Genomic DNA, 12199 nt, shown 5'->3' with positions numbered 1-12199 from the left:
ATGCAGGAGGGCCATTCTGAAAGAGATTGGAGACTGTAATGTGGTGACAAGAGAAAGTGTAGTTAGGTATCATAGGATGGTGGTTTGTAGGATGACATTGGTGATCAAGAAGAGGAGGAGTGTGAGGGCAGCACCAAGGATCAAATGGTGGAAATTGAAAAAGGGTAATTGTAAGGTGGAATTCAGGGAAGAGTTAAGACAGGCACTGGGTGGCAGTGAAGAGTTACCAAATAGCTGGGTGACTACAGCAGAGCTAGTATGGGAGATGGCTAGAAAGGTGCTTGGCGTGACATCTAGAAAGAGGATGGAGAACAAGGAGACCTGGTGGTGAAATGAGGAAGTACAGGAGATTATGCAGAGAAAGAGGTTGGCGAAGAAGTAATGAGATTGTCAGAGAGATGAAGAAAGTAGACAGGAGTATAAGGAGATGAGGTGCATGGCAAAGAGGGAGGTGGCGAAGGCTAAGTATAAGGCATATGAAGAGCTGTATGAAAGGTTGGACACTAAGGAGGGAGAAAAGGACCTATACCAATTGGTTAGACAGGGGGACCGAGCTAGTAAATGTGCAGCAGGTAAGGGTGATGAAGGATAATGAGGGAAACGTACTCACAAGCGAGGAGAGTGTGTTGAGCAGATGGAAAGAGTACTTTGAGGGGTTGATGAATGAAGAGAATGAGAGGGAGAGAATGTTGGATGATGTGGGTATAGTGAATCATGAAGTGCAGTGGATTAGCAAGGAGGAAGTAAGGATAGCTATGAAGAGGATGAAGAATGGAAAGGTTGTTGGTCCAGATGACATACCTGTGGAAGCATGGAGGTGTTTAGGTGAAATGGCAGTAGAGTTTTTAACTAGATTGTTTAATGAAATCTTGGAAAGTGAGAGGATGCCTGAGGAATGGAGGAAAAAGTGTTTTGTACCGATTTTTAACAATAAGGGTGATGTGCAGAGCTGTAGTAACTACAGAGGGATTAAATTAATCAGTCACAGCATGAAGTTATGGAAAAGAGTAGTGGAAGCTAGGTTAAGAAGGGAGGTGATGATTAGTGATCAGCAGTATGGTTTCATGCCAGGAAAGAGCACTACATATGCGATGTTTGCTCTGAGAGTGTTGATGGAGAAGTACAGAGAAGGTCAGAAGGAGTTGCATTGTGTCTTTGTGGAATTAGATAAAACATATGACAGGGTGCCTAGAGAGGAGTTGTGGTATTGTATGAGGAAGTCGGGTGTGTCAGAGAAGTATGTAAGAGTGGTACAGGATATGTATGAGGGTAGTGTGACAGCAGTAAGGTCCGCAGTGGGAGTGACGGATGCATTTAAGGTGGAGGTGGGATTACATCAAGGATCAGCTCTGAGCCCTTTCTTATTTGCAATGGTGATGGACAGGTTGACAGACAAGATCAGACAGGAGTCCCCATGGACTATGATGTTTGCAGATGACATTGTGATCTATAGTGATAGTAGGAAACAGGTGGAGGAGACCCTGGAGAGGTGGAGAGATGCTCTAGAGAGAAGAGGAATGAAGGTCAGCAGGACTAAGACAGAATATATGTGTGTGAAAGAGAGGGAGGATAGAGGAATGGTGAGGATGCAGGGAGTAGAGGTGGTGAAGGTGGATGAGTTTAAATACTTGGGATCAACAGTTCAGAGTAATGATGAGTGTGGAAGAGAGGTGAAGAAGAGAGTACAGGCAGGATGGAGTGGGTGGAGAAGAGTGTTAGAAATGATTTGTGACAGACGAGTACCAGTAAGAGTGAAAGGGAAGGTCTACAAGAGGGTAGTGAGACCAGCTGTGTTATATGGGTGGAGACAGTGGCACTGACAAAAAGGCAGGAGTCAGAGCTGGACGTGGCAGAGTTAAAGATGTTAAGATTTGCACTGTGTGTGACAAAGATGGACAGAATTAGGAATAAGTATATTAGAGGGTCAGCCCAGATTGGAAGATTTGGAGACAAAGCCAGAGAGGCAAGATTACGTTGGTTTGGACATGTGCTGAGGAGGCATGCAGAGTATATTGGGAAAAAGATGTTAAGGATGAAGCTGCCAGGTAACAGGAAAAGAGGAAGGCCTAAGATAAGGTTTATGGATGTGGTGAGAGAGGACATGCAAGTGGTGTGACAGAGCAAGATGCAGAGGACAGGAAGAAATGGAAACAGATGTTCCGCTGTGATGACCCCTAATGGGAGCAGCTGAAAGAAGAAGAAGAAGATAGTTTGTGGGATATGTTTTTGGATTTGAAGATTCACTGAATTGTACTGTATTCACTATGAAGGACATGAAGCACATATAATAGTGGTTTTACTAAGTATTGCTGGAAAATTTTTTTTCAACAGTCACAGGTGTCAGGATCAGTACGTCATGTCACATTTGCAATTAAAATTTTGGCCTTATGGGATTCTACATAATGTAGTTTCGCTGTTATGAAGCTCGATTTTATGAATATTCGGTATTGTCTGATTATGATAACATAGTCTCAAGATTCTGGTCTTCGGTATTCTAGTAAGTCGATCTACTGAAGTAGATCCTTATATACAGATATAGATATACATAAACATATATAAAGAGATAGTAAAATAGACAGATATTCAAATCACCCTCACTTTCTACATAAATTAAAGGCACACAACTACTCTGGCACATGCATACACATTGTACAGCAGATTTTATCTGTTTACAACAGGGAACTGTCTGTCTCTCACAATTAGCATCATAAACTGTTACCCTGCCTGGTTCACTAATGAATATTTGTTCTTTCTTTGATTATGAGTGCTAGCTTCTATCAGTCACACAACTACACCATTGTTTTATGAAGCAATAAATAATCATAGTTGACGAGTCAAGGCTGACATATATTTTGACCTTTTTTTCATTGTTTGATGTAACTCAGTACCAGCAACAAATACTTAAACTGTGCTTGTGGTCTTTACAGCGTAACTTATGTGTGCAAAAATGGTCTCTTACTTCTTCAGGTACATTATTTCCTGTTACATCTAATCATTAGACTTCAAGGTGAGTGTTATGTCAGACCCTTGGTAATGCGCTGTTTCTCACTCTCTTCCCTCTCTGTTTTCTCAGGTGATGTTTACAGAGGAAGATGTAAAATTCTATCTAGCTGAGCTGGCCTTGGCTTTAGACCATCTCCATGGACTTGGTATCATTTACCGGGATCTCAAGCCAGAAAAGTAAGTATCTTCAAAACAGCAAAATCTGTGAAGCATAATGAAAATCTGGTAAAAGTAAAAGCTTTTGTTCTCTTTCATGTAATCTCCACTAATTAAGCCACAGAGCTAAATTATACTTGGTGAAGGTTTATTATTGTAATACCTTTATAGTTGTCAGACTTCTGTACTATCACAAAATTACATTTGACACTGGTCTGGTTTGAAGTCTTTGGAAAATAATGTACAGAGTAAAACTATATCTGCAGGTAAGAAAAGGAGCTTAGCTCCAATGGGCTTTGATTATTGTATGCATGCTTATCTTGAGCTGTTACAAATGTGTTTTATTCAGGTCTTACATTAACAGATATTAATAACATTAAATGAGTTTACACAATGTTTAATGCTATGGAAAAGGAAAACGTAATCACTGTAGAAATTTGTAATTACGGTATCAGGTCTTGTTTGATTATTTCTATTTTCCAAGGTTTACCTAAAATGCATATGAATGTACAAAAATACCAATGAGTTCTTTTGTTGCTGCAAAAGTTAAGTTAACATAACCAGTCAGTATTTGTTTAGTCACTGTGTTGTAAACAAATTACAGTGAAAAAAATATTTATTTGTAACACTGAAGATGTTTTACAGTAAACTAATATGGTTAAAATCATTAGTACTAATCATATTGTTTTACTGGTTACATAAGTTCATAGGTTCATAGGTAGGTACTAGGCTATCGGCCCAAGGGCCTACGTAAGCCTAGCCAGCAAGGTACCATAGCTTACACCACCCAAGAAAGTTATTTTCCTGTGCCACTGTCCAGCAGAGACACAGAAGTGATCCACAGGGTGTATTTCATATTTCCCATCCACTCATCAAGATTCTTCTTGAAGAGTGCTAATGAAGAACTTTGCTTGACATAGATGGGTAGCTTGTTCCAGAGTATAGGAAGTCTCTGGGACAGGAATCTATCCCTCCAGCTTATCTTGTTTATTGTGGTGGCAAGGTTTAGGTCCCTAGAGTGTGTAGCTTGGAGGGATCGGTGATTTCTTTAGGTGTAGCATGTCCAACAGCTCTGGGTTTGACATAGCTTTATATGTTAAGCAGAGATCACCTCGGAGTAGGCGATATGCTATGGAGTAAAGCTGGAGCTTTTTAAGACGGTCAGTGTAGGGCATTTGTTTGAGGCCAGTAATCTTCTTTGTGAGGTACTTCTGTGGCCTTTTCAGCTGCTGCAGATGTCTTGTGAGGTACATTCCAAAAGGGGTGTTGTACTCTATAATGGGTCTAATGATATATATATTTTATACTTTCATATCTCAACACACTTTTTAAATAGAATAAATATTTATATATATATTTTAGCCTCCAGTTTAGTTAAATATGCAAAATTTCTTTCTATTGGTTTTGTCAAAATAGATAGAATTATTAAGCCAACCTTGACAGTCTCATTGGTTCTAGTTTAGATATAGGGCTACATCTAGGCTGCTATAAATATAGTTTTTAAAAAGTATTTTTTGCACATTGACATTTACATTCTTTCTATGTATATGGGTATTTTTAGATATATATGCAACGTCTCTGTACTATTTTTTATATCATTTCATTTTACTTCATTATATATAGAATTTATCTAAATGCTAAGGCTTTTATGCAATGTGGAAAGAAAGATTTCTATGCTTGTTTTTAGTCTGTTTGTTTGTATGTTGAAACAGCTTTTACAATTCTTCAGAAACTGCACTGATACCTTAATAGCCATAACAGCTTTTTGCAATCAATTCTGAAATTGTTATATTAAGTGGATAATTGACACAATTTATCAGTTATCTGTGCTATATAAGGAACTAGTCTTGATACAATTAAATAGATCTGAAGAAGCGTACAGTCTGTACGTGAAAGCGCTCATCTCTTTCCTTGTTTTGTACCTAAATAAAGAAGTTTTTGCTGCATTATCGTGGTGGTCTTCATACTGGTGTTCTTCTATAATGGGTCTAATGAGTGACGAGTAGAGGAGAACAATGACCTCTTTTTTCCTGGATGAGAACCCTTTTATTGTGAGGTGTGCCACATAGAAGCACTTCCTGACTACTGTGGCGATGTGACTATCAAAGGAGAGACTACTGTCCACCTGGGTCCCAAGGTCTCTTATCACGCATTCGGTGTTAAGTAGATTGCTGCCTATGTGGTAGTTCATGGGTACAGAGTTTTTACATTGGCTATAGAAACATTGTTTACCTCTATAGATATAGATATAGATATAGATATAGATATAGAGATAGAGATAGAGATAGAGATATATAGATAAGTATTACATACAAAATTATAAAGTTGCAATGAGTACTACCTTAGCACCAACATTTGCAAATTTAGTGCTAAGGATTTAACTTTAGTATAAAAAAAAAGCAGTTGTAGTTATTTAATACAGTGTAAGTATTTTGGTGATGGTGTATTTATATTATGAAATGGGGATAAAAGGATATTACACAGGTCTTTTGATGCTATAAATTGTACTAAAGCTTTTCTGACATTCTATTCGCAATGTAAATTTGATTCCATTGAATGTTAAATGTTTCCCTTTATTTTGTTGCATAAAGCTCAATTAAGAAGCATTTTTTTCTTTTCTTGTTATTGTACAGATCAAGTTTGCATCCAAGACATATGTTTAGAAACATAGTTGAATCTCAGTTTGTCTGTTGGTCACAGTTAACCAGTGAAAATGCTTGTTTCAACTGGTGTTCATTAAATTTTATCCAGCAAGTTTTCACTACAAACTTTGTGAATGAGATAAAGATTGTGCACCGGGATGAACTGACAGCACATCAATGTTTGACAACTGACATAGCTTTTGACGATGTGGTATTTGCTACTGTTTCAGAACATACTAAGAAATTAATATATTTACTGACAATTATGAAATGTTGAAAGTAAATCAAAAACATCTGGAAGCACTGAAATATTTTGTCCCGGTCCCCATCAATAACACATCACATCGAATGACATTTGACGACCTTTATTAAACTTCCATAAATATAACTTTGCTAACCAATATTCATTTATTACAACTGAAACATAGTATAGCTGATTGTAATCATAGCATAAAACATCCATGAAATGTTAATCAGGACAGTCATCCTGACCCAGTAAGCCGTGTCCATACCTATGAAGCAGCATCCCACTACTCACTTCATTTCCATTTATTGAATTACACATCCAACTAAATAAGCAGCACCCTTACCTCCGCTTGCTTATATTATTTATCATGCAGCCTCCAACTGCTTACTTTCCTTTCCCAACTAATTGAAATGACCATCCAACACCAGATAGGTAACAGAAGAGGCAGTAGACTTTCGTTTGACACTCATGTTGCTAAAGTAGTTAGGAAAACCTTCTATATCGCCCACCTGATCATGAAGGGATTCACATCTAGATCAAGGGAGGTCATCGTCCCCCTGTACTCATCACTCATTAGACCTATGATTGAGTACAATGCCCCATTCGGACTGTATCTGACCAGACACCTGCTGCAGCTTGAAAGGCCCCAAAAGTTCCTCACCAAAAGGATAAAGGGTCTCAAAAATATGTCTTATGCTGCCCGACTGAAAGAACTCCAGCTCTATTCAGTCTCATACCGCTTGCTCAGAGGTGACCTGTGCCTGACATATAAGGCCATGTCAAACCCAGATTTGATGAATATGCTTCACCTCAAACAATCTAGATCCCTCAGAACCACAAGGGCGGGAGACTTAAACCTTGACACGGTTATAAATAGAACGTGCTGGAGGGACAGATTCATCACCCAGAGACTCCCTATGCTGTGGAACAAAATCCCGGTACATGTGAGGCAGAGTACCTCTCTGGCCTTGTTCAAGAGGAATCTTGACCAATGGATGGGAGATTGCAGATATACCCCAGGGATTACTTCAGTGTCACTGCTTGACAGAGGCACAGCAAAATGATAGGCATAGTTTTTATTCAAACTAAAGGGGTGGCGAAAGCCACATAACTATGGGCTAGGCTTATAAATGCCCTTGGGCAGATAGCCTAGTATGAACCTATGAACCTATGAGGGCAAGCCTGCCCCTCTTCTCCTCCTACCCATACTGATAAAATAACCACAAACCACATGATTTCACCAAAAAGGAGGAGGGGAAGGTGGGTAGCAAGTTCACACCAAAATGTTATTCCTTACCCAGTTACACTTGCATAAAACCCATTAAGCCCCTCCCTACCCTTACCTCATTTCCTCCCAATCATCCCTCGTTTCCATTTAACCCTTTCCTCCCCTCTTACTCTCTTAACCCCCACTAATATATTATCTAACTTCCTTCTGATGTCTCTGAACAAATTGGTTAGTTACCAAACCTCATTTACCAGTTTCTCCCGAGGTTTCAAGAGTTTTTGAGGAAAGACTGTCTTTTTCAGTGCATTAATCTTAGTACATGATTTGTTGTATAAATGTTTTTTTTTTAAAAAGGAAATGTTTTTCTAAGGAATGGCATATTTTCTTCTTGTAATTGGGAATATTATAAGTGCATTAGCAAAATATTATGTATTTATTTAACAACCAAAAACTAGTTATGGTTATCATTTTAGATACTTTGCTTATTGTAAAACTCACTCATAATGTGATTTATTTAGCACTATATAAAATAAACGTTTTCATTTTGGAAAATTTTCTAGTAAGTTAGATATTCATATTTGTGAACATGTATCTGTTATCAACAGATGAGATTCTAACAACGCTTTACATAAATTTCTAGAATATTTATTTTATTTTGTTTTACATTTGTTAACCTGGATGGTCCGACTGGACACAGGTCCATTTTCAGCAGAGGCCCAGGTAGAAAAGCACCACAGTAAGTATAATTTTACACAATATGTTAAAATACAGTGTACAGAGAATTTTCAAACAATATGTTAAAGTACAGTATACAGCAGAAGTCACACATAACAAGACCTATATATACAGGAAAAAATAGTTATACATGGTAGTCAGTATATGTTAATGTTTCAGGTCCTGGAATGTATTACTTTAAATAAGAAATAGTATGATCTTAATTGAACATTGTAGTATAAGGAATATTGCTGAATTACCACACTTAAGATGTATTGCCTTCTTGGTTTAAATGAAAGAGTATCCCTGAAGCCAGTCCTGAGGAGTAGGTTGTTATAACCTTGATTACATAATTTGTTAATTAAGCATGTGTATTTTAGCAGTTTGTAACACTTGAAGAAGCACTGTTGTTGCAAAAGTTTTGTACGTATTTACAGTATTTTATATGTTTACCATAATGTGAGAATAAATACGTTTGTGGTTACATGAGCTGCCTTGTTAGTCAAATTTAATATTGGGATGTTTACTAAAATGATCCATTTACAAAGTCAAACATAATGAATGAGTTAGCTTCCATAAGGTCTTTAATAAGATTACTTCCAGAAGGTCTTCCACATGACAGTTAACTTTCTATAGGTAAGCATTAACATATTTAAAGCTATAAGGAATCTGTACATAAGCCTTAGCATATTTAAAGCTATATATTCCATATATTACATGCACCTGTTTTATAGTTATAGATTTATTATATACATTCTGTGAGGCAGCATGCATTACATACACTGATCATTTTAAAATTATATTTAACTTTAGTCCATGTACATCATAGTCTTTTATATCAAACAACATATGTTTGTTCAAATTCAGAAAGTGTTATAGTAAACACAGTCTTTCTGTTTGGTGTCATGACCAGGTTTTAAATATTTATTCTGGAGATTGAAATAGGGCTATCCTGTATGAAACTCCAGTCTTCTTTGTTAATGGTCAGTTTCTATCTGTAAGTATCTGTTTTGTGTGTCTATAAATGGTCCTGGCCCACTGATAACTGCAATATTGCCTCAAAACAACATCTTTTCTTAGAAACATGGCTAAAAGAGACACTTTCTGTCAACTTTTGATTATCACCATACTCACATTCTCTATTTTGTTGCAGCAATGCTAGCTGTGGCAGTTTATTTATCTGTCGTCAGTACATTTCACCATATTTTTCTTACACAGATACATACTTCTCTTATACAACACTTTTCCTTCCTCAAGAACATTATCAGATTTCGGTTCAGCTGCTTGACCAGTTACTTAAACTTCAGGCTGAAATTTCACTTGTCTTTTATATTCTTAATTCATTCTCACTTCCTCTAATAATATTATGTCTCACTTTGCTTATTTCTTAACAATATTTCCTTTAATTTGTTTTGATTGTAGAAATAAGTAACATGGTTAAAGTGGGTAATTGATTTTCAATTTTGTGTCTGTTAAAAAGTGAGCTGGCAAGAGACTGAATCCCTACAGTGGAGAATGCCTTTATTTCAAAACTTTGAAATGAGTATCTTCAACATTTTTATAACTGTTTTTTTTTCCTGTGAGAGTTTTCACAGTTTAAAGAAAGTGTTTCAATTGTCCATTGGACTGTTGATAGTGTGGATTAAACATTATTATTTCTGAATCCCCGCTTATGCAAAAATCTTTGAATTCATCTTTTGTATTGGTATATCACTGTCAGAAATGACAATGTAAGGTATCTTGTAACCAGAATTAATGCACTGATCACTCTTGAACTTGTATCTGTCAGTCTGATTATTTCAGGGTACTTGCTGAAGTAAACTATACATATAAAATGCATGGCTTCTTTACTGAAAGAAATCTATGCCATTCAACTCCTTCCTGCTAGGTATGCTACAGCTCCCTCTTTGGATATTGTTATTTTTTGAATTATAAATGGACCAGCTCTGAATTACTTGTAGATATATCAGTCAACATTCCTACCAACAAATTATATCCCTTACTTTCTCTTTAAATTTATTGTTTTCAGATGTGATATATGCATCTGCTCAAGCACTGGCTTTTTTCATTTGCTTGGCAACTATTATTCTGCACACCTATAGACATTAAACCATTAACAAACCTTACTTCCTCTATACTGATTCTAGTGATTCTTGCTCACTTATTCTAACCTGTCATAATAGCCTCTTTCAGCAACTGCATATCTCTTATTGTCATTGCATTTCTGGAACTGATTTATTTTTATTTTTAAGTGAAACGTGTGATATCGTAGATCTTAGATCTTAGATCTTTTGTTCTTCTTTTAGCAATTCTTCATGCTTGTCTGGCAGATATGTTTACTTAGCAAATCTACTGTGTGAAGTTATTTTCCTGTATTTCACTTTCATATTGTATTCGTGCAGATTAAAGTAATGTTGTCCACACTCTTAGGGTGTCTTGTACAAATATTTTTCAAATGCATTTTGCAAGAATGTATGATCAGTTTTCACATGAATGTCTTTATCAAAAACATATTTGTGGAATTTGTCACATCCATACACAATTGTTAAAGATTTCATTTTGATGTGTGAATATCTATTCTTCGCATTTATAAATGTCCGTGATTCACAGATAACTTCTTTATTGTCTCAAAGACTCATACTCCAGTGAAATTCTAACAGGAATATTTTAACTAGCTTCTTAAGCATTTAAAAACTGATTTGTTTTGCAATTTGTCATCCTCAGGCTGGCCTTAGCATGCTCTAACAGCTTTGTTAGAGGCGTAAAAATCTCAACTATATTTTATACAAGCATTGTAAGACTGTGCATCATTTTTAGACCAAGTTACCTCTGTAATCTCTGCTTCTTTCTTAGCTTTGGTGCCAATACAGTTGTTTTCACTTTTTCTGGGTCACACTTCATTCCTTCTAATATTAGAATATGAGCCATATTTTTCAGACTAGTCACGTTTTGTTAACTTGCACTTATGCTGTCTTTAGCTATTTAATAATGTCTGTTGTCATGTTTGAATTATTCTGACACTAATAGATAATCACTTATATGTGTAGCACCTTCTAGACCTTAATTACTTATAAATCTTCTTGAAACATCTCTTGTGATGATAAAATACCAATCAAAAGTTTGAGCAGCCTGTACTATTCTAACAGTGCATTTAATGTGTACCGTTTGGAAAGTTCTTCATCTAAAGTCATCTGCCAGAATCCATGGTTTACATCTAAAATTGAAAAGAATTTAGCTGTTGAATGAAACAAATGCAAATCTTATAGTAACCAAACAATTCCTCTGTTCTGTTGTTTCTTGTGCTGTCCATGCATTCAGTTCTTGTTGCACTCTTGTGAGCTACTTTTACTTTCCCTGGAAGATGTGTAGCATAAGGATGTTTGTGTGTGTGTGTGTGCGTGTGTGTGTGTGTGTGTGTGTGTGTGTGTGTGTGTGTGTGTGTGTGTGTGTGTGTGTGTGTGTGTGTGTGTGTGTGTGTGTGTGTGTGTGTGTGTGTGTGTGGCATTTTTCCTGGCAAACATTCTAAAAGTATAAATAAATCAACATAGTTGTGATAGTTGTCATTGTTGTGGCTCTGCAATATATTCAGGATGCCTCTGCAATTGTACATATGTTCCTATATGTGTGCAGGAATACATTCCTTTTTGATTTTAGATTATGAATTTATTTTACCATTCCTAGCTTCACATTACAAGAGTGATTATGGGATAAAAAGATTAATTAGCAGGGTAGTTTTTATTCATTAGCAACATTACAAATAGATTTCTAATGGTCTTTATGTTCAATGCCTTATAAAAATAAGCTTTCTTACTAGTGATTTATAAAATAACCATTATATTTGATGCACTGAGTGGGGAGAGGTTTAAAGTTGCAGTTTGTAAGCTATAGTATACTATATGACTTTTTGTTTTATAAAATGTTTTTGATGGTTTAGTAAATTAGTAGCTGAACTTGTGTTTAGTACTATATCTATATGTATACATACACACACATATATATATATATATATATATATATATATATATATATTTATAGGTGTGTGTGTCAGCTTCCAGACTGTAATATAAGATATACTATATGAATAGTCCATATTTTTGCTCTACGAAAGGTGTGTCAAAGCTCCTTCCTTATATTAATGTTAAATAAATGAACTTGACTATTTTATGCATTAGATGGAGAACAAGGCTGGTATTCATAGTCTGGGGCTTT

At 36.1% G+C, this 12199-nt stretch overlaps 1 protein-coding gene across 2 annotated transcripts in view; it reads left to right on the top strand.

Moving 5' to 3' along the window:
- RPS6KA2 (ribosomal protein S6 kinase A2) overlaps positions 1-12199 on the top strand; it is a 2145504-nt gene that overhangs the window by 927214 nt on the left and 1206091 nt on the right. For both annotated transcript variants that reach the window (XM_044069491.1, XM_044069485.1), the window contains exon 6: positions 3074-3180. In XM_044069491.1, coding sequence (XP_043925426.1) covers positions 3074-3180 — 107 coding nt within the window. The remainder of the gene's footprint in view (positions 1-3073; positions 3181-12199) is intronic.

This window comes from Protopterus annectens, chromosome 1.part0 (genome assembly GCF_019279795.1).
Source record: "Protopterus annectens isolate FY-2018-M chromosome 1.part0, PAN1.0, whole genome shotgun sequence".
Classification (NCBI taxonomy): Eukaryota; Metazoa; Chordata; order Ceratodontiformes; family Protopteridae; genus Protopterus; species Protopterus annectens.
The sequence above is the reverse complement of the archived record's forward strand: the minus strand, read 5'-3'. Positions and strand labels throughout refer to the sequence as shown.